General features: G+C 41.4%; 1 protein-coding gene across 1 annotated transcript; it reads left to right on the forward strand.

Moving 5' to 3' along the window:
• Positions 1 to 25: 25 nt before the first annotated feature.
• On the forward strand, positions 26 to 27937 carry exoc3l2b (exocyst complex component 3-like 2b). The gene is made up of 13 exons (XM_030777256.1): positions 26 to 215; positions 10534 to 11016; positions 11242 to 11453; positions 18800 to 19442; positions 19953 to 20067; positions 20777 to 20887; positions 21615 to 21715; positions 21842 to 21955; positions 22067 to 22202; positions 22783 to 22905; positions 23224 to 23379; positions 24654 to 24775; positions 26389 to 27937. The coding sequence occupies exons 2-13, from the start codon at positions 10556 to 10558 to the stop codon at positions 26666 to 26668; spliced, it is 2574 nt and encodes an 857-aa protein (XP_030633116.1). The 5' UTR covers positions 26 to 215; positions 10534 to 10555; the 3' UTR covers positions 26669 to 27937.
• The last annotated feature ends 51 nt before the right edge of the window (positions 27938 to 27988 follow it).

The raw sequence follows: 27988 nt of genomic DNA on the forward strand, positions 1-27988 counted from the left end.
GCCAGCCCAGGAGTCCAGACGCGCCTAAGGCTGGACACTAGACACACACAGAATCTGTCTTTCTCCAGACCTCAGCCTCATACATTCACACACTCGCATATATAACACACACACACACATACATACACACCGACACACACACTCACGCGTGGCACAGGGATGTCTCTGCGCTGAGACACATGAGGAGATTCTACATTGCTCTGACAATAAGAAAGGTAAGAAACATGCTGTTTTGGTTTCAGCTGGACTGCCTGCCTTTAGTGTCACTGATGTTTCCCAGGTCTACCAGAGGAAACACACAGATAGAGCATAGGATTGTGTCTTTCACCTGTGTTAATTAAGTTTTTTCTGAGGACTGCTGTGGACCATTTTGATTTGGTCATCAAGTGATTAAGAGGGATGCATGGACATTTCCAGTTTGGATTGTCTTAACTCTTCATTATTCATTTTTATTGAGACTTAACTGTAATTTTAACCCTGTGGTTGGTGTCAGCATGCTAGCAATTTATCATCTCTGTATTTGTGCATGTTACATGAGTGCGGTTGCCTTTGCCCTCCCATAAATATCAGAATGTGTCTGAAGAGATCATCAACATGTCAGGAGGAAAACTTTGTCACAGTTGTCAAGACATTGAAAGATGTTGTTTTCTCAGTTGGAAAAACGGACTTTGTTTTTTTAGTCTTGCGAACAAATTATAAAAATGACATTTAAATTAATCAAACAGAGCTGTTTTTTTCCAGCAGTGATGCGCGTATTTATGGTTTTCCTCAGTCCGTTCTATAACTGGACACCGGTCTGTGACGTATGTGGTGACTTGAAAGCTTTCAGGACACATATCCGCTGAGGCCTGAGTCAAACTGCCTGATGATTCACTGATTCTTATCAAGCGAAGTTTTGGAACTTCCAAACAGATGTAGGGAATTTCAGTTTGCATATTTGCGATTTAGCCTATAGCCAGTTACCAGTAAATGTAATTACTGAACTGTGTAGCGTCATAATTACCTAATATATATATATATATATAAAACGCTATATACATAACGCTATGAACCATTCAGTGGAGATTCGGGTGGTTCTTTATAAATGGCACGTGACTTCTCCTGAGAGTTTCATGGCTCGATTCTTGTGTCTTTTCTTTTCTGAATGTAGAAAGTCATCTCAGACTGTTATGACTGTCAAGCTGTCACATGTCACGGTATGTCTTGTCATACTTCGCAACAACACCTCTGGGAGCTAACACGAATTCAAGCTACTATAAGATAACGGCAATATACAGGGAAAAAAACCCACTAGAGCTGGACAAATATGAGAAATTGGTGAGTCAGCATCAGAGAGGTAGAGCCGATGATAGGTAAAGAGTCTTTGATGTTCAGTAGAGGTGAGGGAGTCAGCAGACGGTACTGTAACAACAAAACTGTGACAAAAAACGTGCAATAACCGCTTCCTTACAACCCCACCATACAACCGGCACTGCCTCCCTGTCCGTTTACAAACTGAATTCCACACTGAGTGACACCTTCCTCTACAGCTCTCTTAAATTAGTCAAAGTTTGACCCCGCCATCGCTGGGACAGGTTGCCTGCACTGCTGTGATGACGTCCAGATGATACTCATCCTTTCCTACCAATGTTCACGTTTAGCCAAATCGTCGCCAGGAGGCTAGTTATTCCAGTCAGCGCAAATCGAGAATGACCCATATTCCTCTTCCAAGCACTAACGGCACCGGGCTGAGTCAGAAGGGGTGGCCCAGATTGGCGCACGCGGGCCTAGGCCACTGCTCCGGTGGTGTTAAATAGGTCCTTTCTTTCAGTAAGGGCTGACGGACGTACAAGAGGTCTCTTCCTGTACCCGCATAACCGTTGAGCCGGCGCAGGATGCAGGCAGGCTATGATTGGAGGATACCCGCTGACCTCCGCACACAGGTGCGAGACAGAGGTTGCATAACCGTGGTGACAAACAGGGATATGGTTTCAGCTTCAGAGACTATACAGGGAGAGGAATACATAGAGAGAGAGAGAGAGAGAGAGAGAGAGAGAGAGAAAGGATGGGAGGCAGAGGTGTCAACAAAACACTGAAGAAATTGCACAACCCGCAGGAAAAGCAAGGGGATTGACAGCAGATTACCATGATGTCCCATTGAAGACGATCAGGTTACATGTCAGATAGGACTGGGCCAACATAACAAACAGACTTTGAGAAAGAAGCATTTTACAGTAAATGGCTGAATCAATGATTAGTAATCCTTTAGTAATAATTAAACACTTTTGATAATCCTCTCCCGACATGTTGATAGGATAAGTAAACTTCTGCACTGCAGATAAGACCATCTCTTCTATTCAGTTGCTGGACTAAGCTCTTGAGGATCCTGTGTGCCCCAGTGTTTGAATGGATGTTAAGGTTACATATAGGACTAAATGTAATTGTTACAAATTACAAAATACCACTGCATGAAAAATATAAAAAAAGTCAATTGTAGAAATATAGAAAACATCATTTGGAAAAAGAGTGCAGTATCAGCTCTGCCAAAAACACTAGTATTATATTCCATATTCTAGTGCTCAGACAATGAATAGTTATGTTTCTCAAGCAGTTAGCATTTTTTCTGAATGCTTCACAGCCAAGCAAAAAAATCCTTGTTCAGAGTAAATTTTAGAGTTATTTAATGTAACATTTGTTTTCATAGTTACCTTAATGACAGTGTAGTTTTCTGCTGAAAATGAACCAACTGCAAGTATGTTCACTTCTGCCGAACAGTCGGTAGAGATGTGGATAAAGGTAAAGGAAGAGCCCAGAATTTGGAGACCTATAGATTCAAACCCTGGGTTCACTGTCAGTGTGCCCTTAAGCCAGTCATTTTAACCAAAGTTTCTCCAAAGTCATGTGACCTCTGAAAGGAATGGAATAATCACATGTTGCTTTGAATGAGAGTATGAAATAAATGAGTGTTAAGTGAAAAGCTTAAAGAAATCTTACAGTGACAGAATGTCACACTCTAATAGTCAACATTTTAAGTCATTTGTATGACAAAATTTGAAACATTTTTTCTTCCTCCTTCCCCCTTTCAAACTGAAATACATTACTACTATAAGGGTAAAACAAAAGCCAGTCATGAGGCATTGGCCTGTAGTTGGTGGTTTATTGCATAATACTTTCGCTGTGGTTTTTATTTTCAGAGGTTAATGCTGGAGTCAGTAACCCTGTCGTTCCTGCTGGAGATCTAGACCTGAATGGTTGTTTGTCCTTATCTCAGACTGGTGTGCTTTAATCTGCGTGTGAGCGAAAAAAAAAAAAAAGCAAACATCACCTGAGTTGTGTGTGTGTGTGTGTGTGTGTGTGATCTTCCACTGCCACAATTCCTGAGATAATTTTAGTCCACAGGCTACCACATTGGTGAAAATATGTAAATTTGGGCATGAACAGAATAGCCAGCGAATTTGTGTATTAATTGGTTGATAATGACGTAATTACAGCATTATTAACATTGCATTGTTGGCTAGGATTAAAGCGTTGATGAATTCTCTAAATCCATAGTATCAAATCCATTAAATCAATATTAAGCAGAGTTCAACATTTTACACAAATCTGTCCTGTAAAAATATACCCTGGGAGAGCAGATATAGATCAAAACTGCACTGTGGAGGCAAAAACAAATCCAGAAGCTGGAAATGCAACAATCATGACCAGACATGTGCTTGCTCTTGCATTTCATGGAAAATTGTGAAATATTTGGAGCAATGCCCTTATATGCTGGACACTTAAGGGAAAAGATACGAGGACAGCAAATGCATACACAACAATGAACACACTGTTGTTATGCAGTGCTATTTCCTGCTCCCCAAGCAAGCACTTCATGATCTCTGCTTGCGAGCTGCTCTAGTAATATATTCACTGCTGGTCTTAGATGTGGCGCCAGTTACAGCTTCCTGACCCTCTCTTTTCGCCCCATGACAATCAACAGGAACAAGGCACTGGTGTCCTCGCTCTGTTTCCACAGAGATACATGCTATCCTTGGCCTGTAATTGATTAGTGTAGTTTTTAAGGAAAGGCCATGGGAAAACACATCTTGCAGCATAAGCATGACAGTTGCAAAGCCTATAGGAGTTTATCTCATATTCAAGCCCTCACTGCATTCTAGAATGGAACAAGGAATGTATACACTCCATGTAAACAGCAAAACATCTTGTGACTTTCTACAGATTTCATAGAGATAGCAAAGGCTTGTGTCGTAAGTACGCTTAATGAAGGACACACACTGAAATATCGAAAAATGGTACAATTTTGAGGAACCTTGAGTGTGTTGGCTTTCTTGGTGTGAAAGGTTAACATCTATTAGCATTGGGTAACATTTCCTATGCGCTGGTTAATAAGTAAATTAGAGAATTATTTTCAAAGGCTATCCATGAAGACATTTTTTTTCCTTTTGTATCAAGTGAAAATAAACAGTTTGACAAGTTTGCCTTGGAATGTAAACAAAGAGACAAGTTGAGCTGTGTGAGGCTTTACCGGGTTTTAAAAAATTGTTTGCGCATTTCAGATCAGTGTAAAAGAAATATCCACACTAAGGATGAAACATCCTCATAGCTCCTAAAAGATCATCTGCTACTACATTGATTCCATTGCTAGTCCTTTTGACCTCAGAATGTCCTTGACTATTGCCTTGGAACGTTCTGAGGCTCTGGGCTGGGGTCAAATCAGCATGAGAGGGGAGACATTTACGTCCATCCTTTATTTACACAACAACCACTAATCCTGTCTCCAGTGTTTACCATGAACAAAAAGGCACATTGCTTAACACCCATGCTGGTTTAAAGAGCTTTACAGAGAACAAATACCTGGAGCTGCACATACTTCTAAACAGGCACCAACAAACAACTCTTTTTTTATGATTGATGTAATTGAAATGTACCCCCTTGTGACGCACTCTGGCCTATTGTGTTAGGAGAGGAATTGATGCGTATTCAACTAACTTCCTTTCGGCACGTGTCCTAACAGATTGTGCTGGTTAAAGTGAAAAATGTGGCTATGGGTGTAAGTGAATTGACCGAAGGAGACTGTGAGGTCACGGAATAATTATAATGATCTAAACTATTACCGAATTTTATCTGTATTAATGGTATAAAAAACAAGTGGAGCACAGAGTCAGACTGAAAAGCTAAGAAACTTCTCTCAGAGAGTATGTGATGTACACAATGGAATTTTACAGATTTTAAACATGATTACCTAATGGAAGTATCTGAAAAATATGAAAGGAGATATTTAACAAAAGTCAACAAAACACCTTGCTAGTCAAAGTACTGTTCATTAAATAATATAGCCTACCTACATCAGAAAGGTCAACCTTGCACGAGCCACCTGTTTAATTTATGTAACCCCACAATATAACCTCAAAAAGGCGTAATCTGTGTTTGCTGCAGTAACTGAGTGATTTCGCCGTGATAACGTGGACTTTAGTGACATTCCGTTTCTGCTTCAGTGTAGCGAATTATTTTAATGATATTTAAAGCATTTGAATTTGTACACGTTATGTATAATCATATTTGTGGTCTACACTCTTTCATTTTGCTGCCTAAAACCTGTCAGGTTACTTTTCTTTTCTTCTGCATACCCTAACCTGACGAACAAGCAAGTGGACTACCCGGGGATTTACCACGAATTTCCCCTAAATCATCTGCGATTGAGCCGTCATCCAGCCTGACGGTCTTTCAGAAAGTCAGCATACATTACGCTCAGGATCACAATAAACATTCTGAGGAGTTTTTGGTTCACTTATGAAATCCAGCTTGTGAGCGTCTTTCAATTGCAGAGGGGCCATCCAATCATATGAGCCAGCCCACTAGAGAAAATCAAATGTCTCGCCTAGTCAGCGCCACATTCATGTTGGGATAATCTTACGAGCGCTTCCTACCTGTTTAACCCACGTTAAACTGGAATTTAATTCGACAGTTCATTGCATCGCCGTTTCCTAAGAGCTACCAATATGGCACCTGTAAGTTTCTACCTGCTCTCCGCAGTCTTTTGCGTACATATCACCGTTTTGCGCTTTGATCTTAATTCTGTTGCAATGATAATGCCTCGACTGATTTATTATTACTTAGGTGGGACTGACATTATAATCCGCTCCCTAAACTATGTAGGCAAGGACCGAATAGATATAATTTAAAGGGACGAATTTCAAAAACAGTTTGTTCTCAGGAACTCTGTGCTTCCTCCTCTCCTGAATTTTATTCGTTTGAAGTGTTTCCAGAAATTTAAAATATTACAGTATTAATCGCATTGGGTCATTGGTTTATTAGAACTTCTGTTACTTTCATTTCTGGTTAAGAGAAAAGCTTCAGTTCTTTATTTGAAATTATGCATTTCGACTGTGGTTTCACACTGCATGGTATGATACGTACTTGCTAAAATGAAGATGACTTTCGCGCTCAGGTAGAGGTGACAGATAATTACTTTTTTGTCCTCCAAGTTTATGGCCGTTTGTCTACTCTTAGTTCATAGCTCTATCAGGGACTCTCTCTCTCTCTCTCTCTCTCTCTCTCTCTCTCATTCTGTCATGCACTCTGAGTCTTTGGGGAAGTGATATAATTAGACATTTTTGCCGGTTGCTAACAACCTCTGTGTCTTTAGACATTGGTCTTTCAATGCATGGTTAAAGATTGACTTCCATGGTAAGGCTGAAGAAGAGAGAGTGTAATGGAAACTTACATAGTTTTATGGCAGGACATATTCCAATGTCAAAAGGCTTGGCTAAGCTCTGTGTGTAAGCTCTGTGCTAATGTCCATCTTGATTACTTGACCTACCTGCTGTTGTAACAATGCAAAGCTTTTCAGGCCTCTTTAATATATTAGTGTTGATTGACGGAGTGAGGGGACAGCACAATCAAAATCTGTCAAAGGTGCTGTGCCCTTGGTAACTTGAAATTTTACCATGAAGGACAATGAAGGAGAAAATGGGTTCGAGGAGTTTGGACAAAGAAAAACAATAGATAAACTTTAAAAACAAAGTGTAAAGAACTACGATTGATATTGAAATCATATACAAAACTGCATCATCTGCATTTGAAAATCAAGGTCAAGGTGTCATCCAAGAAGTTTTCCAAATCATTTCATTCCATTTTGACATGCAAAGATTTTTTTTTTAGGCTTAAGATTTCTTTTTTTTCTCCTTTGGTGAAGGGGTCCTTGTCACGTGCCCTCACAGTGGCTTTTAGTGACTTAGGGTGTGTCGAAACCTTCCCTCAGGGAAAGTCATACTTTTTTGGGACCCCTCCAACATTCCAAGGTTTTTCCGCTCAACAGCAATTGTAGCCTGGAGCTGGGGTTCTGGTCAGAGTAGTCCCCTTATCTGGCACATCTTTAGCCCAGGCCTGGCTTTTTTGTCGTTGTTGTTTTTTCAAGGTTTTTTCCCCTACATTTCTCACCAGCTGCTCCTTAGAATCCTTTTAAAGGCAAGATGACTGCAGACTTTGGACTTGGGTGTGCATTGAAACATGGAGAAAAAGGTCAATCCAAAACTTACAGAATGTCCAACAACAGATTTTTTCATGTTGTGCAATTTTTCAAATCTAACAATTTCCAACAATGAGAATGTACAATCTATCCAATCATTCTCTTAATTGACTGATTTAAAACTGGTTGGATCCCAACTCTTTAAAGGATTGATCATTTGTTTGTGTAAGATTACACTCTTGGTTACAAAACCAAGTTTTTGATTCAATGTCAGAAGAGCATAATTTTGAAAACCTGTTGGTTCTGATATTTTGATGGATGTTTTACAATGGAAAAAAGTACCAGAGAAAAACCTCTGGGATAATGTGCTTTTGCACTCATGTGATCTACTAAGCCTCTGTCTGTTTTATAAACAATATCCTCGAAAATATCTGGTTCAAAGCAAAGATATTGCAGAGATGCTTCTAAATGATTAATGTTGTGCTGAAGCCTACTATATAAAATAATCCAGAAGACAAACTACACTAGAATCAAATGTTCACTTCAGTTATTTACCAGCAGTCCCTCACCACTGGTTGGGAGCTTTGGTTATCTATCACTCTTTAGACCACACTGGATGTCTTTTCTTGTGGAGAATGGCCATGATTGTGGTTTGGAATGTGGAAGACCTGTCCTCCCTTTGTCCACTACCTGTGTGAGACAGGAAGTGGAATTAGTCTGGGAAAGCAGTGGAACGACCTTTATATCAGCCTCAATGATCTCACCCCCCAGTTCATAATAGTTTCACTGTAGGGTTTATAATTAGGGCTGGAATTTCTGTTGGGAGGGGTGGTATGGGTGGGGGGTTAAGAGCAAAATAGGGCTGTTCACCGCAGCTAGGCCTCACTGTTCAATTATAGTTTGACTTGTCATCATAAATACTCCTGAGTCAACGTTTTTTGTTTCCCATCAGCTTATGGTCAGAAGCCTGTGTATAGAATGAGCAGTTTATAGTCCTTTCTAATGGGCATTTTTTTTTCATTTCCTTGTTTTTCAGGACAGGCTGCACTGACTTCCTATTTCTTAAACAGCACAGAAATTTGCATTGCTGTGTTTTTGTCTGTGAGGGGACATTTTTGTTTATGACTACATTAATTATTATATTTAGGATTGTTTAAATGTAGCAAAACGCATGTTTGGTTTCTGCAGTTTTTTAAATAAAATTATCTTGTGATCACTTAAGATCATCAGGGCTTTCTGTAACCTTTGTCAAACACCATTTTCTTAACTTGAAAGACTCATCATCATGGAGGAAACCATGTGATGTGCTATTGTTTTTTAAATTAATGTCTCTGGGTTTATCGTGTAAAAATGAGAAGGGCTGAAAGAGAACAATCTTTAGCACTTAGCACCAGATCAACTTCAATCGAAAGGATTAAATCCATAACAATCCATGAGATCAGAAGATACTCTTGCTTAAGTGGCAGACGTGTCCTCATAAGAAAGGACCTTAAAAACCTTCCAATTTGAAGTATGCATAGGTGCAAGATGAGAGGAAGAACGGTTTTAAAATATGTAGGGTGAAGTTTCACCTTAGCCTAACCAAGGTGTGAGTAAACGCAGTATTGTAACACTAATGCCTTCATAAATAAGATGACAGTGAGAACTACTCCAGCTACCTGGAGAGCTCCGGATCCCTTTGTCTCTGGGCAATACCAGGGTCATGCTAAAGGATGACCTCCCATTTACTGTATCAGTTTCCTTGTCTGACAACAACTTCCCATTAGAGTAGGTTCCATTGAAAGAAGCGACCTGGTTAATAGCATTTGTTTGCAAGAGTTAGAATTAATCTCGTACGTAGGTTGCCCAACTCCCTGCCTGGTCCCTAGGCCATATGGTAAAATCATACACACACAGTATTTCTCAAGACATGTAGGAAGCAACAAACAATAGGCATTCTTCAGGAATTCAAAGCTTGCTAACAATTCTACTCTGAAATTTGTCTGTAAGTTCTAAGCTTTATATTAAACGTATTGTTATTTATATATATAAATGATGTTAATGCAGTTTTTGTTGCTTTTTTAACAATGCATTGTTTTTGATGGATAATTGGCCAAGTGGCAAAGAGAAGTCTCCCCCTCTCCCAAACACAGACTCTCACACACACACAAATTAGCAAGGAGGAAGTGATTCAGCGCTAGACCCTTCCCTTTTATCACTCGCCTTAGCTAAATATCCAAGTGAACTCCTTTGGGCAGGAAGCCTGTTGAGATGGACAAACATGTTTTCTTGAAGAGTGTCAAAGGCCATCATATACTGAGCCTTGAAGAGAAAGAAAAAAAAAATTGGCACACAGCTCCTATTAAGGGGGTCCAGGAATGGCGCGTCATTCTTAAAAGATCACACAGCACAAATAAATCGCTATTTACGCTTATTCACACTCCATGTGACATATACTAGTATGCTCCAGCCAAGAGTGTGGAGTTACTCTAGTTAATATGTCACAAATGCAAAGAGGATAGAGTTCAGTCTCAGACCCACCATTAAATGTTCCCAGAAATTAAACAAACTATGGGTGTGCCACAGTTACCTGTTATCCATCGCATCATAAATGAGTAACTGTCGGCATAAGCTTCATAATAATTGCCTTATCTCTTATACGTTTTTAGAGCTTTGTTGCAGGAGCCCCGCAGTCAAAGTAAGGCCCTTTAGGCAATAGTTTTCCCAGTAAAATCCCTTGACTGACAACAGAACATCTTGTACTTGTGAAAACACCCTGCTCCATTAACCATGGCTTTAAACATGGATAAAGATTTTCAGCCGAATTTAAAAAGCTGTTTTGTTTACGGGAAGATCGTCACAAAACTCCTTGAATTAAGATTTACTCAACATACTCTTGTGTTTTTGCACTTAACCGCCTCCATCTGTAGTTTATCACATTGTGACATGTATCATGTGTCTGTTGGACAGTTGGTTTGCAAGGAGATTCATCCCAGTGCTCTGGCTGGGACTCTCTAAAAGGTGAAGTGTGTATGTTATGGTTCAGAATCTTTGGCTCTATAGCAGTTTAACATCTCTCTCTGTTCTTTGCCTTTCCTCTCTCTCAGCATTTATCCTTCCAGCAGAAGCATGCCCATCCTTAAGAATCTCCCAGCTCGGCTGAAGGGAGGCAGGTTGTCCGTAGAATTAGAGAGCACCGGTGAGCTGATCTTGCGCAAGATGAGCCTCAACCACAACCCATTTGAGGAGCCCGGCTCTGACGATGATTGGGCCAAATCTAATGAGGGCTCGTTACTCGATGGCGGTGCGCCCCGCGACCGTAACCCTTTTGAGGATGAAGAGGATGAGAACGAGGCCAATGAGGAGCGACGGGGCGGCTCGGTAAAAAGCGGCTCCATCAAGGGAACCCTGGAACTTATCCGTGGTGTGTCCCCACTCAAGACCCTTGGGAAACTAGGCAAGGGACTGCGCATGTCAGGGAGAAGCAAGGGCAGTGTCACCCCATCTCCACAGGGCTCCCTTGGCATGCCTTCTCCCATGCTAAAGAAGAAGAAGAAGGGCAGGCGGAGCTCCGAGGGGAGTCTGCTGCGGTAAGACAGGAATAGTGAATATGGAGGGACAGAGTTCCAGAGCAGTCATAAAGGCCAACAAATCTTACTTTTAGGTTGTGGTGTTGTGACGTTGAACCTAAACATGTATGTGTGTGGATTCTCTTGGTATGTTAGCAGTCTCTGTTACAAGTATGTAGAAAATTTGATCATTAGACCTTCTATAATAAATTTTCTATGATAAATATCCTGGTTTTCTCCCTGCAGATATGCAGGGAAGTGCAAAGAAAGGAAGGAGAGCCTTCCAAATGGCGAGCTGTGTTCTGAGGGCGACAATGACTCCACCAGCCGCCGGCTCTCTTTTATGAAGTTCAGGACCAAACCAAAGAAGGAGTCTACAACAGACTACTCATCGCAGGGACCGGAGGAGGAACCTGTGCAGGAGGTGCCAGAGGTCAAACCCAGAGAGCCACTCTCAGGTAGGAGCAGCTACTGTTCGATGTGTGATGCTTTGTCTTTTAAGCTTCGGAAGTGACGGCTTTTAGCTGCATTGTCATTGGTTTTGGGCATGATGTTTAGTCATATTTTTATAGTGGTTCTGAAACACAAAACACAAATACAGAAGTAAGAAAATAATTGGGGGTGGCACTGCAGAAAAAAATGAAAAATGCAAAAACAAACAGCATAAAAAAAAACAACAAAAAAACACCACAGCAATGTTAAGCTGCAGGGGCACAGTATTATTCAAAATAAAATCTCAGAACATCAGAAAATGAGTGCATTTTTACAGACCTCAAAATGGAAATGCTTCAGTATCTAGGTGACAGTGTACAAGAATGAAAGAACCACTGGTCAAACGCAATGTCAATAAAGTTTTTAGCCTTCTAGAGGGTGGAAACACTTCATGTTACCAGATCCTGTCAGGTAGATGCATATGTCTGCAATAAAAGATGCCAACATTAAATTCAAATTAAAGTGTACCCTCTCTGTATAATGGTTAAAATGGTACCTCAACAATCCTACAGGCAGATTACTTATTCCCAGCACAGCATTTTCACCCAAGAGTTTACGAGGTCCCAAAAGAAATTAATGGAACGATTTCTTGAAATCACTTATAATGTCTATTTTTATTTCCTAAAAAGCCAGTCTCAGCAAAGGCGGCATGTTCTCTTGCTTAACAATAGAGTGCACATGAATGCAAACTACCGCAGACATTGACCAATGAGATTTTTGCCCTAGCATAACCCTACCTAACCCTTTTTAATCATTAAACAAACCCATCATTAATCCACTTCTAATGGCTGATCAGATCTTGAGTCTCTTGTATAACAAAACTCCATCTTTAACATTTATGACTGGTTAAACTGAAACTTGAGATTGTGCTGCCTAATTTTCCATTTCATGAAGCTTGAATTGGAATATAATATCTGGAATATTCCATGATAAGCCCTGAGTCTGATGCTTTGAAAGTTCTCTTTATCTGTCCCTCATGGTGTTTGATCATGTAAGGATTAAGGATAGCATTTAGTGTTTTAGGATACCCACATCAGGTGTCAGGCCTGTTTCTACATGATTTCTGTGGGGAGATAAGAGTTTATATGGGTAGCAACAAGCACTTGAGTTTCAAGTCTTTGTTGGCTAAATAATGGATGCACACCCAGGACCTTTGGATATTTAGTTTGTATGTCCTCCAGTATTAACATGTCAGCTCAAGATGTCATCATAAAATGCATTTGTTTGGAATATTACAGTTAGTTTGTCATTGTTTGGGCCCCATTGTACTTAATGGCATCATGCATTCTTATTCTCAGACAAAGCAAGGACATTTTGCCAAAATGCATGCTGCTGCAGGGTTCGATTCTTTTTACTTCTGTCAATGAACCAAATACACATGGCCTTATCATGTCATCTGTTCTCTATGGGCTTTCACGAAAGCTCAGCATCTGAAAACCTTCCCCTACCATTCCTGATTCCTGCATGGAGGTGGATAACGATAAAAGAGGAATCTGTGTGAGTGGGGGAACAGAATGTGCTCCCCCACCAAGAGCGTGTTTGACTATGGCTTTGCTTCTTTTTTTTTTCCTCGGGGGAGATGGGGTAGTAACTCGCTCGCTGCTTTGCAAGTCCAATACATGCCCCAGCTGACACAGCAAATGTTCCTCTTATTTGTTTATTCAGCAAAGTTATGCTGACTGGAAGCCCTCTGACAACCTCCTGGACCCCGTCACACTGATCTCCCTCCTCTCTCATTTAGCAGTGCACTGTATTGCGCAGATGAGACCACAGGACACTTTGGGCTGCGTCCATAATTTAAGCAAAAGAACATTTTTCTGGCTAAAAAACTGACGTGAAGTCCTAACTTCTCAAAAATTAAGTCCAAAATTAACAAGGGTCTCTGTGTGAGATTAAAAAGTGAGTCAAATGAACAAAAGCTGCTCATCTCTGAACCGCGTAGTTGTCTTTGTCCAGTGACGTCAAATGAATTGTCAGTAATCATGAAGAAATTTAGATGGAATGCAATGGACCAAGGAAATAACTGGTTTTTGCTTGCTCAAGTTGTTTGTCTCTTCCTTAAAAAAAATGGCAGATCAGCAAGGTCAAATAATACTTTGTTATGTGGACACTGGTACTGTGTCAAAGAAAAACATTGTTCCATTAATGCAGCTGTTCTCAAGTGGGAACACATTCCTTTGTAATTGAGACTGCACGATATTGACTTGCACTCTTAAAGTTTAACATGGAAGTTAGCCTTCAGTTTTCCCCCAAAAGTTTTTGTTTGTTTATGTCATTTAGTTTTTGAAATATTTTCACAGCAAATCGGGTCAGAGGTGCAAATAGTGTTAGTTAAAGTTTGAGTTATTATAGTGACGAAGCACTCAAACATCATCTCTTTATCGTACTAACAATTCATGGTCACTGTTGTAAGAATAATTGTGTGTACATTTAGATCAGCAGAACTATTCAAAGTTTGACCCTTCTTTTTTCAACAATTCTAATAACAATCGGCCATTAAGTCTTCCTCGAAATGGCCACAACTTTGTCCATTAACGAATGTGAGTGACTGAGGAGTATCATGTATGTCGCAACATTTAGTCTTTCCCTTATTGCTGAGAACAAAGCTTTTCTTCATCCTAGTAACAAGGAGCCGGTAACAAGGAACAAAATGAGTTTAATAATCTTTGATTACCAGACTGTGTCTTCAATAAGTAAACCAGTCCAGATGGCATTCGACTGCATTGATAAAGAAGTCATATATGAGGGAGGGGCTGCCACATTCTGGTAAATTATTTCCAGACTACACCATATTACTGCCCACAAGCCCTGACCATAAAACCATAAGTGCCGCTGGGAGTCATCTTGCCACAGCAGTCATGGTAACAGTGTCAGAGCAGAGCCTAAGCAGGCAACAAACATGACCACAAATACCTGACTCCACCCACCAGCATCAGTCTCGTTAAAAGTAATATTTCCATTGTTCTCCTCTAAAGCCCCAACCGGTTCAGATGTTTTAGATTTTACTTGATTATAGAAAGACTAACAATCCATCAGTGAGGGCAGTATACAAACAGTGACGCTAATCAGCAATAGGTGGAGTTCACATTAAAAATGATTCAAGCAGTTTATGTTGCAATGGCACTGGCCATTTAAATGTGGGAGTACAGTGAGAAAGAGAAAGGCAAATGAGTTCATGAGAGCTCTTCCATCTCCAGAGAGAGGGCTGGCAGGGAAAGGGGACGCCCATGGAGACACTGTAGTCACTTCATAGTGACTGCATATCATCATACAGAGGGCCTGTCTGGGCGGTTGAGGCTTCAGAGATGTGGGTTTCCTTAGGGACAGGGTCAGTCTGGCATGGCACACTGAGATCCAGGAGAGAGAGATGAGAGGGGACAATGCACACGTGCAGATTTGACCCAGCTTTGCTTGCAAAGCTGTCTAGGGGAGCAGAGGTTTGTGGGGGTCGAGAGGAAATCCAATCCTTTTCTGCTTATTTGATATTTCACTTTTCAGTGAAAATATTTATCCAGCCTGCACATGCTGAGGAGACTCTAGCAGGAGAAAGAGTGATGGATGAAATACTTAATGAGGGTATGGGGGGAGCTGTAGGGATTTGACCGTCTGAGACTGGGTCTTGCTGTATATCACCTAGAGAGGTAGTTGACTTGGAGGTTTGCCTAGAGTTTGTCATGCTTGTGTTTTGTTTTGCGTTTTTTTTTTTGTTTTTTTTTTTAAGCTTTTTAAAAAGCATGTTGCTGAAGGATTATTTAGGAAAAGTTCCAACTCTGTCTGCAGAAAGGGATCCTCTCAAATTGCAGTCCTTTCCAAGAACTTCAGATAATCCACCCTTCACGGTAGCGAAATAGCAGCCAGGAATGCATTTAGTCGTTCCGCAGGTGCGTCTGTGCTATGTTAGAGGATATCTTGCTTAGTCAGTGTTCTGTAATGGAGGTTGTCAGTTCCCCTCCTGTGTATCCTCTCCTGCCAAATGTAAATAGTATTCTCACAGTCCCTAAAGAGACAGGGTGACTGTATGTACCCTAAAGACCATATAGCCACATTTCCATATCTGTGGTTTAAGCTAAGGAAGGGTGGTGTCCTTTCCAAATTTGAGTGCCGTATAACCCCAGAACATTGGGTTCAGAGGGCAAGTGCCATTGGAAACAAAGGTTCAGTGTTCTTCATTTCTGTACAGCTCAGCTTAACTCCCCATTTCTGGCAATCATCATTATTTTAATGACCCTTAGAATAAGAGTCATAAAAGTCATGCACACCTCTCAACATCTGGTGAGTCAGTCTCAGTGTTGTTTCAAGGGCATATCTTGCATGTTTCCTCACGGCAGCTAATGTGATTCAGGCTCTTCCCCTCAACCAAAGGATTTCTAGAGAAAAGGTTTGTGATAACCAGCTGATGCTGGTTTTCTTTACCAGCCTGACGCCCACACCCAGTGGTACGTGACACCTTCAGTGGAAGACAGCAGGTATGAATGTAAGCCTATCGAGCAGAAGCCTCGATTCAGCTCTTTCCCGAGAACATAATCAGATTTTTCCACCCTTTCTACCACTGCAAAATGATAGGCCTGCCGACAATGTTTTAAATTTGGATCTCCTTCCGGTCAGTTGGCACAACAGTCGAGACGTTGTTGTAGGAGGTGGTGACGGTGTTGTGGGTGTGGGCAGTGGCGTTCTGTAATGGCACGGCTGGACACTCTTCCCCTGAGTGGGACACGGACGGATGAGCCGGGCGCCAATGAAGCGCCCCCGCATCCTCTCCTTTAAAAAGAGTTCCTCTGCAGGAAATCAATGGGCAACTCAGCAGTGTGAGCACCTCTGCTTTAAGTGACTGCCCTTGTCTGTAAGAGAAATGCATGGTAGATGTCGGTTATTTTCACAGCTGATCCATGACACACCTACACACAGTCATTAATACTTACTAGAGAGAGAGAGAGGGCGAGAAAGGAGTTCCCACTGTTTCTAACACTGCTCACTCCTCCTCTAAGTGACATTATTGTGTTGTGTCAAAATGACATTGAGGTAGGTAGAAGAAGGAAATGACTTTGTTTCCAGACTCTCCAAGGTGCTGGTGGGATACGACGTAATCAGGCATGGCTATAGATGAGACCTCACTATGCCAGAACAAATAGCTTACACAAGTGTAATAGAACAAAAGCTGTATTGAATTTAGTGGGTGATGCAAAGGCTGTGGTGGAGGTCAGACACAGCAGACATCTACTCAGAGTCTGCACGCTTCTCGTCTCAGTGCTGACCTCACAGTCCAAAAATCTCCTAACTCCATTATACTGAAACCAATTCCCCTGCTCAGAATACAGAAACATTGTGGAGAATGTTTCACCTCTGTTTAAACAGCACATCGCATTCAGGAAAGAAAACAATCCAGTTCGTCTTATAAAAACTTTGTAAAAAGACAGGTTTATTTTTATGTCAAACTGCTAGCATAGTGAAAATCTGGTGAAGGCATCAACGTGTAAGTCCTATTGATTACATCAGTTTTGTCTTATCTTATAAAAAAACTGAGAAGGGTATTTGTACGTCAATTCAGGACAAGACACATTTTATTGCATTTTTTAGAGACCAGGACCTGTCGTTTTGTTTGTGTTCCACTCTCTCTGTTATCTCAAGATTCACTGAATGAGGGCTAGCTAAGGCTATCATGTTGTAATGAGTTCGTTCATGTGCAAAGAAGTCAACGCTACAGCTGACGATATTCTAAACTTGGTTCTTTCATTTCATTTTGCTAAATCTGAAAGATCTGTTTCATTCATAACCGAGTTATACAGTTTCCCTCAGAGAGGATGTCTTATAATATTACTTGAAAATGTTTGAGTAGTGAGAGTTTATGCAGATCGAGCTCTTGCTGCCTTTAGCCTTTTTTTTATGTATAACTGAAAGAAACACAGTCCTGAGAATTAATCTCTCTACCCGAAGACCATGTCGATTAATTGGTAGCTGAAACAGAATTTTAGTCCTCCCTAAAGTTTGCACTGGGGATGATGTCACATGGGTGTGTGCTCTTAGATCAGTGGGAACTCATTCATATCACCAGTGCTTTTTATGACAGACGTAAAAACCTTTCTTAAGCTCACATCACGATTATATATGAGGCCATTATCCTGTGAAAGTCTATAAAATGCGACTTAGTATAAAATAAAAATACTATAAAACCGGCGTAGAATACACAATCCCACATGTGCTGTGCTGTGTCTTTGGTTGCACTCAGGTCTCTTCAGGTGGGTAGTGTAATGTGAAATCAACCCATGACGTTAGGTAACAGAACAAAGCAGAAGTGTCTCGGTAACATGTTAATCTTTTGTGTGGGTGGGTGTATGGAAATCGCTCTTCATCCTTGTCAAATTTAATTCAGTCATAGCGAAGAAGTTCAGTAAGGTTCAGGTTTAAAATGAGGTCTTTTATCTTCCACAGTTCATTTGTTATATGGACATATTCCCTTGACAGTGGGAGGTGATAGCCAGTGAAATGTTTTTGTTTTTCAAAAGGACAGTTAATATTTGGTAATATCCATGATGATAAGTGCTTGTGATTCATATTTGGCACAATGCAAAGTCCTAATGAAAACCCAACAGTGCACCGCTAAAGACATGATGAAAGTAACCCGTCATTTAAGAAGTTCTGAGCGTCAAAGCAATGTCCAGGGAAACGATCCTCTTACTGGGGGAAAAAATTACATTTATGAACACACCCTACAAGTGAAACTATTTGACGTGAATGAATACAGACATGAGAAACAGCTTGTGTTTATATGACACTGACAGAACAACATAGAAAGAACAACAAATATGACCTATCTGATTATCAGAGCATTGAATGGAAATGAAATCATTTCAATACAACACAGTGTGAAACTAGAAAGAATTTCTTTCCATCCAGACATTGTTGAATGGATGGAAATAGATTGGTTTGGCTAGAGAGATCCTTTCTGGTTCTTCCGCACATTTTGCTCCGTTGGTATTTCCCATAACACCAGAGGAGTGTCAGTGCATGACCAGATGTTACTGACATGCATAATTGTTCATTATGCTTTCCAGCATTTTTTCACTCATAATTATGTGGTTGCCATAATCATTTTTGGGAAATTCCTATTAGAGAGCAGGGTATAGTAAAGATCAAAATTAAGCCCTCATAATGAATTATGCATACCTATTAATTTCATTTTAAAGGCCTCATCAGATTTTATATGTTCTATGACATGTAGTTTTTGTCCTTAGAGAGCCATCTGGTTTGTGTGCTGTGAATTTCATAACTGATTTAGCAGTGTCCTCTGATGAGCTCTCCTTTTTTTTCTTTTTAGTGCTTGAGATCCTGCAGCTGGTTACCAAACGGGACCTGTTTCTAGCAGACACACATATCCTGGAGCTTGAACAGGAGTGTAAAGAGGACCTGCCAACATCTGAGGAGGTGTCCAGTCCTGGGAGCAAGGACAGCGGACGGCGCAAGGCCAAAGATGTGGAGCTGCTGTACGAGGCCCTGCAGAAGGAGCTGTGGCAGGTGGTCCACGAATCCCTGCGCTCATCCACAGCCGGACCCAATCTGGGCCTAGTCGTCCAGGTTCTTCAGCAAGAGGAGCAGACCGACCGTGAATGGGGCCAGAGCGAGAGCGCCACTCCGGGTGGGCCACGCCCCAGGCAGCTCAAACGACGCTGGAAGGAGGCGGTGGGCGAGACGGCTGACCAGAACCTGCCCAAACGGGAGGAGGCAATGCCAGGGCAGCTGGCTGCCTACCTGGACCAGGTGAGAAGCCGCATGGTGGAGGATCTAAACTGCGCCAAGAGGAACGTGGTACCAATCTATCCCGAGGAATATGGTGCTTTCCAGGTGTATGCACAGAGCTATCACCAGGCTGTAGCCCGTCGTCTACAGGCCATTACTGACTCGCAGCTCCAGGTCAGCGACATCTACTCTCTGCTTGACTGGCTCTACAACATCTACAACAGGTGAGCTGCTGGCTGAGTAAATGTTAATATAGAGTATGTGGACCACTGCGCTGTGTCTTAGTTTCCTCTTTGGCTTATGGTCCATATGGTTCTTACCTTAGTTTCCTAAAACTTTCCTAAAAACTGTCCTAAATAATCGCAAGTATGAAAAAAAGTCAATGTCGAAAAGGAATCTCTTTCAGGAAGCTGTTCTTTGCCTCGGGGGTTTTACTCGGAAATTAATCCTAAAGAAATAATATGGAACAAAATCTGAAGCCAACATCAGATTAGGGTCAGATATTCCAAAACCATTATAACCAGGATAATTTCATAATCACCTTCTTTAAAAAAAAAAAAAAAAAGATACAGGAATAATTTTTATGCTCACAGTTGTTATGGCAACCCACAGTTTTCTTTAATTAACAACAGAGGGATGGTTTCCAGCTCACATTTGTTGCTTTGCTTCTTTAGGACAAACAAAATTAAAGTCAGTATTTGAGCAATGTGCTGTCTTCCTGTTGTTTGCTACAGGGATGTCCTTGGAACAGTCAGCATAACATCACCCATCAACCACTCCCAGCTCGGCCCGCTGTTGCCCGCGGAGACAGTGGACAAACTGGAGCTGGACTGCCTCAACTCTGTCAGGGTACGAGCCCAGTTTCTCCAATGACCTTCCCACCCCCAAAACCCCTGCCCCCACCAGGCAAAATCTTGCCAGTGCGTTCCACGTCCCATTCGGGCGGAAAAGGGTGCACCTACGGCACTTCCTGTACAGTTAAAGGGACGGCTGGTTGTTCCGACCCCGTGCAGCCAATTAGAGAGTGGCGTTACAGGGTCAATGCACGGTTTTCCTGTCCACAATGAGCACCACACAATGGACTTCTGTCTGACAACAAACTTTTTTTTTTAAACTGAGGTTCATTATACAACCATAGTGTACTCTGAATTCATGCAGATATTTGTAAGCATGTATAAGGAGGTACATAGGAGAACGGCAGAGTAAAGTGCTTAATATCAAACAATACATCCAAAGCAGAAAGATAGCAGTGGTTTCTTCTAAGCTCGTGCATTTGCTGTCCATAAAACTAGAGCCTTTAAATTTACAGGTTCTTTCTCACTATTCACAAACTTTTTTTGAAACTCATACAGTGAAAGGTTGAGTTTCTTAATCTCAGTGAGATTGTTCATTTGCAAACATGTAAATTTGATGTACAAGTTAGTGCTGAATCCATAAGGCTGACAGAGATGGGACTAAAGGCTCGAATCCTAGTCCAGATTAAATGGTAATGTAAAGGCATGTGCTCTAAGAGATTCTGAAAGATGTTTTAGATGTAGTGTGTGTTTTTGTGTTTCAGGCAAAGGTAACTAATGAGCTGTCACAGGTGTTGGATGAGGAGGAGAAGCGCTGGATAGAAACATTGCAGAAGGAAGAGTACCAAATCAGCCTGGCCCACACAGTCATCAAGGTCAGCACCACACACACACACAATACGCAAACACACACACACACACTCATGCACGCAAGCACGTATGCACGCACACACACACGCATACACAATACAAAAACACACGTGCATACTAAAACCACTTAAACTAGTGGCGGTTGGGTTGTGGAGATTGACCACTTGCTTCAATATCAGGTTTCGCGCATAGATTTATGGGCTATTTAGACATCCAGTGCACAGTCCATCAAGTCAGACTTCTGCACGCTGAATACATACATGTTGGATTTGTGAACTCTGTAAAAGTGTCTCTGAACATGACTGAACTATTTTAGACCAGGTGAGCTCAATTTCCAGTGACAGAATGAGAAAGTTGTTTTCCGGTTCAGGCTCTCAAGAAAACTTCTCATTGTTCTCTTGTTTCCATGACAATGCTGTACTTTTTCCAGGCTCGTCAGCGGACCCTAGTGGCCAAACAGTACTGTCAGGGAGAATGCACATCTACTGTAACAATGTGCATCAAATGATATTATGAATTTGTCCGAGTTATATAATGTCGACCTATGGTCGATGAAAAAAAAAAGGAAAAAGAAAAACATCACTCTTTGAGAGACTTCACATGAGCATTGTATTTTGTATTATGTGTTTGCATATGTGTGTATGTGTGTGCGTGAGTACTTGTGTAATTGTCTGTACTTATAGATGTCTCTGAATGCGTGCTCATGTATGTATTGTATGTGTGTATTGACAGAGTCTGCAGGAGGATCTGGAGAGGTCAGCGGCTATAAATCGAGATCTCGGGGCACGAGTTGCTCATTGCAGTCTGAATGGGTTGGCTGACTTCCTGTACAGGTGAGAAAAGTTAGACACAGGTAACCCGGGACCTACACTTTGCAACTCACTTTTGACCTGTTCTGTATTTGGTCGTCTTTTATCAAAGTGATTAGGTGTTACAAGTCTCTTTCCTTTTCCCCACAGCTTTCAGAGAAAAGTGGAGCTGTTTCATGAAGGTCTGATGAACCAGGCAGGGGAAAACGAAGATGGCTATGTGTCTAAGACGATTGCCTTGGTCAACTGCTGCCCACCTTTCAGGTAGATTCGGTGAATAAACGGCATAGCTAAAAGTTCTTGATAAGTCCAATTTATGCATTGGTTGTTTACACTCATGTATCTGTGTGTGTGTGTGTGTGTGTGTGTGTGTAGGAACTTTGTTGAGCGCTGTGCACAGTGTGATCCAGCTAACAGTGAGGATTCTGCACGCAGAGCCAACACCTCTCTGGATAGAATAGTCAACTTGACCGTGAGGGTGTTGAGTGACAGACTATTTGAGCATATCAGGGTAAGTACACAATGTTTTCTCACCACAGGCCAAACAACATCAACGCAAACACACACTCACAAATACACACACACACACACACACGCATGCGCACACAACAACACACACTCACACACACACAACAACACACACTCACACACACAAACACACACACACACACTTAACCTCTTGTTCATCCTGTGTCTCTGTTCCAGAATATATCTTATCAGTGCTTCCCTCGTGGTTCATTCTCAGAGATAGAGGGTTGCATGAAGGGACTGAGGGAGTGAGAATATTAAAATAGCAACTGGTTTGTGACAAACGTTGTTGAACAAGATGTCTTTGGCAGGATGCCACACAGTGTATTCAGTGCTTACTGTTGAGATGGGCAACCCCAAGGCTCAGAGCAGCACAAACGCATGGCACATCCTTTTCACTAAGATGGGACTTTTGTCTGTGGTATTGTTTGGCAGGAAACTTGCTGGACTCTCAGGAATTCTGGATATGAAAAGCACACATGTCCTGAAATGTGCATTTTGTACTTTTTTACGTAACGGCTAAAATTAATGACCTCCTCCTCTTTCTCTCTCACCTCATGTAGCCTTTCTTTGACAAACTGGTGAAGAGAAAGTGGCTGAGTAACACGGAGGCCTATGAGCAAATCGAGTCTGACATCAAAGAACATTTCAAGAAGTTCTGCAGAATGGACAACCCACCTTACCAGGTAAATCAAGCACTTCCACAAAATCCCACAATTCCCTCGAACCATGTCAGTATCACACAGCATCATACAACTTAAGTACTATAGAGTTTAATTATTGGTTAGTTGGGTGGTTGCCTAGAGGGCTGATTGGAGGATTACATTTATTGGATCTAACCATCTACACATTATTGTAAGGACTTGGTTGGTTGGTTGGTTGAACACAGCTCGTTTTTATAATCTCTATTTGATGAATTGCGACTCACCTATTTGTGCTGAGATAAATTTCCAATCTGACTGAGTGATGCTACAATGGATAAATGAATTGCTTGTTGCCAACAGGGTCTGGTAAGTGAGATTCATCGGAGGGTGATGATGGAGTATATCCGCGCCATCATGAGGGGGAGGATCATCTGTACTTCGCTCAAAATGAGAAAACGAATGGCTGGCCGTCTCCGCGACGAGGGCAATCAGCTCAAAACGCTTTTCAAAGAACTGGTGAGTTATTCTTTATGGTCTGCACACACCATCGATAGCAAGTCTTTTCCAGGTTGCATTTAATTTTTAGATGTTAGTTGTGCAGATCAGTCTATGCCCTTCAGTTATCTAGTGAGTGACATCTATGCAAGTACAGACTAGATTCTATGAGAACCTGCAAGTCCTGATCCACGAAGCGGAGAAAGCGTGCGTCACCTCAACAGTTTTTAAATGTGAAGCATTAAAATAGCCGTGTTCCAGGAAATGAATACATTTCCCGTTTGTCCCATATGGGCTTGGATGGTATGGCTGGACTGAGAGTATCCAGTAAATGACGCAGCCACATCATATGTCATATCTGACTCCTGCATGGACATACCATGAGGCACTGACATGCCTCTGAGGGTCAAAAGAGACAGGGCAGAGAAGAATGAGGACTTTCTGATAGATGGAGATGGATGGTTACACTTACCATGGTTACACAAAGGGCACCTAAACCCAAAACACTCCTCCATCTCGTCACCCCTCCCCAGCCTTCTTTCCCTGTTTTGCGTCCGCTCCTTGCTCTAGTTAAAACATCCGTTTGTCACCTCTGCAGACAACAGGATGGCTTTGTTTATGGAAGAGCATCCTGCTCTAAGGCTTTGAAGCTGCAAAATGACCTGTAAAAAGTTTGAGATTTGAAACCAGGATGAAACGTCACTGTGCTGGGCCTGAAGTCTTTAGTTCAAGTGGAATAGTGTGAGCTTCATGTGTGAAACCCTTCTGACCGCCACGCCCCAAATCAAGAGAAAAACAACATATCCTCTGTGATAAACTCCTGACTCCTAAACTCCTGCTTTGTTCGTGTGGTTTAATCCTGAATTATAATGGTAGACAATATAATGGTAACCAAGCAATACTGACAAAATGTTAAGAAGTTAGACAGTTCTCTGGTATCATAGCAGTTTCGATTCTTCTCCAAGTAATATTACACAAGTTTTTAGCTGTTTCGGTTACACTTCCTTTTACCATGCCTTAACATCGAGGAATTACTTAGTTAATGTATGCTAACTTTTTAAATTGACATGTAATTTAGCAAATTGTGCTTGCAGTCTTTAAATCATTAAATATACATTTCATATGGACAGTATTTTCAGACTTGTCGCACTTTGAACCCAAGGCAACGTGATGCAGTGCTGTTGTGGATTAGCCGTAAAGATTGATGCATGGCTCAAGTGCAAGGTCGAATGAGGAAGTCAGATATGACCGTATCCTGTTTCCATGTCCTGACCATTTCGCTTATGCCCCCTCAGGAATCTTCTTCCTCGTGGCTAGATAGCGCCATTCCACACATATCGGAGATCATCCTTCTTGAGGACACGCCTTCCATCCAAATGGAAGTTGGTGTTCTGGTGCGAGAATTCCCAGACGTACGGTAAGGATCGAAAGACATGGTCCATCACACAGTCAGGATACCTATGTGACCCCAGCTAACATGTTGAGGGGTCAACATGCAGTGGTGTTCAGGTCACTTAACAAAACATGGCAACTGCCATCCATTCTGTCTGACAACGAAAGAGGAACTTGTAAAAGCAAACAAGACCTTAGTGGGTTTCCTGATTTTAATGGAAGAGTGTTTGGTTATCCTACAATCACATGAAAGGAGAAGAGTAATCCATATCAGAGGTCTTACAGAGACAAAGCAAAAGCACATGCATCCTGTTCAAGCCTGAAACCACGGCTGGCCTCCTGAACCTGGACAAGGCAGTTACATACTTAAGAGTCCCATAGGGCCTTACAAGGCCTGAGAAGTCTGTCTTTTGTGGAAAGTATGCTAAATAAAGACGAACACTTCAAATAGCTGACCTAGATGTAGCATAAACACCATATCGACAGACCAGCAACACCCAAAGGGTTTTTATAGTGATTAGATCAGTCTGCTTGAGTGAATTGTACAGGAGGATACATCATCATCGTACCGTTAGTATCCAAATACAGAAAGCAGGTTATTGATTCAGAGTTTCTAAAGGATGATATGAAATTGTCATATATCATCTCATACGACTTTGACTTGCTTTGACAAAGATGATACAATAGACTCTCTGCATGTATATGTTAAAGCAAGAGTTGCTATGGATTAGTATTCAGGATCATTTTTATACATATCTATTCTACATTACAATTAAAACCCAGAGTAAAATCTATTAAACATAATGCAGGTTGATTGGATGAACCAAACAGACCTTTGAGAAATTTGATTTTTTTTTTCCCTCCCCATTAACCATTAACACTGGCCCCCAGTCCCCATTAACAGGAAGCTACTTTGCTATGGGTCCTGTTTCCCCGCTGAGAAACTTCCTGATGGCCAAGTGTTGGAACGTTTTTGTATGAGCGTGTAGGCTATGGGCACCATTGTCTGATTTGATATGGCTAGACTGGCCAATCAGTCTGTGTTTTACATAGATCTGCATGGTGATTGTCGCAGCTCTTGAAACAAAGCCTGTCTCTAAATTTCAACTGAACAAGGTTGGAATGAAAACTTGAGTGAAAATGGATGAAAACTTCTGAGTTCTGATTTTGAATCTGAATACAAACTTCCAGCTCAAACATCACTGATGGCCACTTCCAGTTCAAATTTCTCTCAGTCTCACTCTCATTATCTAAGAGACTTATCCTAATTAGGTCGCAGGGGGTGCTGAAGCCTACACTAGCATTTATCGGGCGAAAGGCAGGGAAACACCCTGGAAGTTCAAATTTCTAATCGTTTTAATAACTTTCATCAGCAGGTTTTTTTTGTTTGTTTTCTCCTTGTTTTCCTTGGAGACATAAAAAAGTCAAATCTATGTGAAAATCAGTTTAATTCGATTTTGCCTCTTCAAAAAAAAATTCAGGGAAAATAAGTTAAAACAGAAAAATGAAGAAAAATAGTATTGTGACAGTTTACCATCAGAGGTTTTTAAATTGTCAGATACTGCAGTTTACACAGGGAGCCTTGCTGCAGTATTTATCATATTCAATGACAAGCCCTTGCTCTGCCTCTCACTGCAGGAAGAAACATATATCTGCCATCCTGAACATCCGAGGGATGACCCGACAGATGGAAAGACAGGAGATTCTAAACATCGTAAAAGACATCGAGAACAGTGACGGTCTTACACGTTTGTCCCGTGACCGTGCTCTCTTTGCCGAAATACCGGTTACGTCTGAGGTGCACTGCCTGAACGTAGGCTTCAGTCGCATTGCTCTCACCGCGTCGTCCTGCTTCTCCAGTTTTCGACCACGTCGCAAGAGAACCCCAACCAGGGAGATCCAAGATGACATGCTGTAACAGGACACCAAGAGATCAAGAGACCCTCTAGGAAAGAATTCACTGAGGTCTTTAGCGAATGTGCAGTACAGACATCAAAATGGCATACCACTTGAATGATTGAAACTATGGAAACCATGGTGATTGCCACTATTTTTCGCATGCCAAGTGCATCATGTGAATATCCAGCTTTGTTTGTTTTCTTTGTTCCCAGTATAGGCCTGGTCAGGCAGTGCATAAAGTGGCATCAAAGCAAAAGAGGCCAATCACCATAGGAACATAAGGAAAACTTGCATGAATATGTATTTTTGCTGGCATAAACGTAGGAGAACATATGAAAGAACTTTGCAGGAACACAAAGTCCTAGCAGATACAAAAAGACAGTTGGGTTCCTAGCAACCCTGTCTAAGAACACTTCTCAGTTTAATTATTGAGAGCCATAAGAAAGTGTAATGTTTCATACAACATCAACAGAAAACTTTATTCCAATGTATAAATCTGGTTTTATTGGAGGTTTTTTTTTCAGAGTAATCTTCTTGGGAGTCTGCACATGCTTACAAATGTCAGTACCACTCTTTAAAGTATACCTGTAGCTAATTTGTTTTAAGTCCCTGGCGTTCTTCAATTGATGCAAAGTCCCTTCCTTTCATTACATATAAGCTCTGGCCTGACAGAGAAGAACACGTACTCTCAATTGTTTCAGAGTAAACCTGACCAAAGCTTGCACCAATGCATGGACCATCTGTTTGACTGTCAACAATGCTACAGCATACAAGGTCCTCTCTATACATTAAGACACTGTCAATTCAATAGTATTAACGTTACTCAGAGTCAAATAAACACTTACAGAGTACACATGGTCCCACTGTGGTGAGTGCAGCACCACGCCCCACTTGGCTACACACATGTACTTATATAATGATTTTATCAGTAAAAGCATTCCAGCATACCGCTGTAATCATTTGCCCGAGAGGCCTATCAGAAAGCCACTTCCTATAATTCCTATATAAGCACAGCAGTAGATGGGAAGGTGTGTATACACTTACAAGAAGATTACTTTAAAGGTGATCACTGAACAAATTTAAAAGTGAAAGTAAACTGAAAGTAACTTTTTTATTGACTTAAGCCTCAGACTTTTTTCAGACTTCAAAATAAGAACTACTGATTAGAGCACTGTTCTGTTCTGAAAAACATTAATTCTATGTCTGAAATAATGTCTCATCACTCACACACTCTTGTTGACATTGAAAAGAGCGTGAGAGTCTGTTTGTATGTGTGTGTGTGTGTGTGTGTGTGTGTGTGTGTGTGTGTGTGTGTGTGTGTGTGTGTGTGTGAATGTGG

Source organism: Chanos chanos, chromosome 6 (genome assembly GCF_902362185.1).
Source record: "Chanos chanos chromosome 6, fChaCha1.1, whole genome shotgun sequence".
NCBI lineage: Eukaryota > Metazoa > Chordata > Actinopteri > Gonorynchiformes > Chanidae > Chanos > Chanos chanos.

What these genes read in the sequence shown, in the direction of transcription:
- exoc3l2b (XM_030777256.1), top strand. Translation starts at nt 10,556, where the DNA reads ATGCCCATCCTTAAGAATCTCCCAGCTCGGCTGAAGGGAGGCAGGTTG. An exon ending in ACCCAGAGAGCCACTCTCAG is followed by an intron (nt 11,454 to 18,799) that starts GTAGGAGCAGCT and finishes TTTTCTTTTTAG; the next exon opens with TGCTTGAGATCCTGCAGCTG. An exon ending in AACTGCTGCCCACCTTTCAG is followed by an intron (nt 21,956 to 22,066) that starts GTAGATTCGGTG and finishes GTGTGTGTGTAG; the next exon opens with GAACTTTGTTGAGCGCTGTG.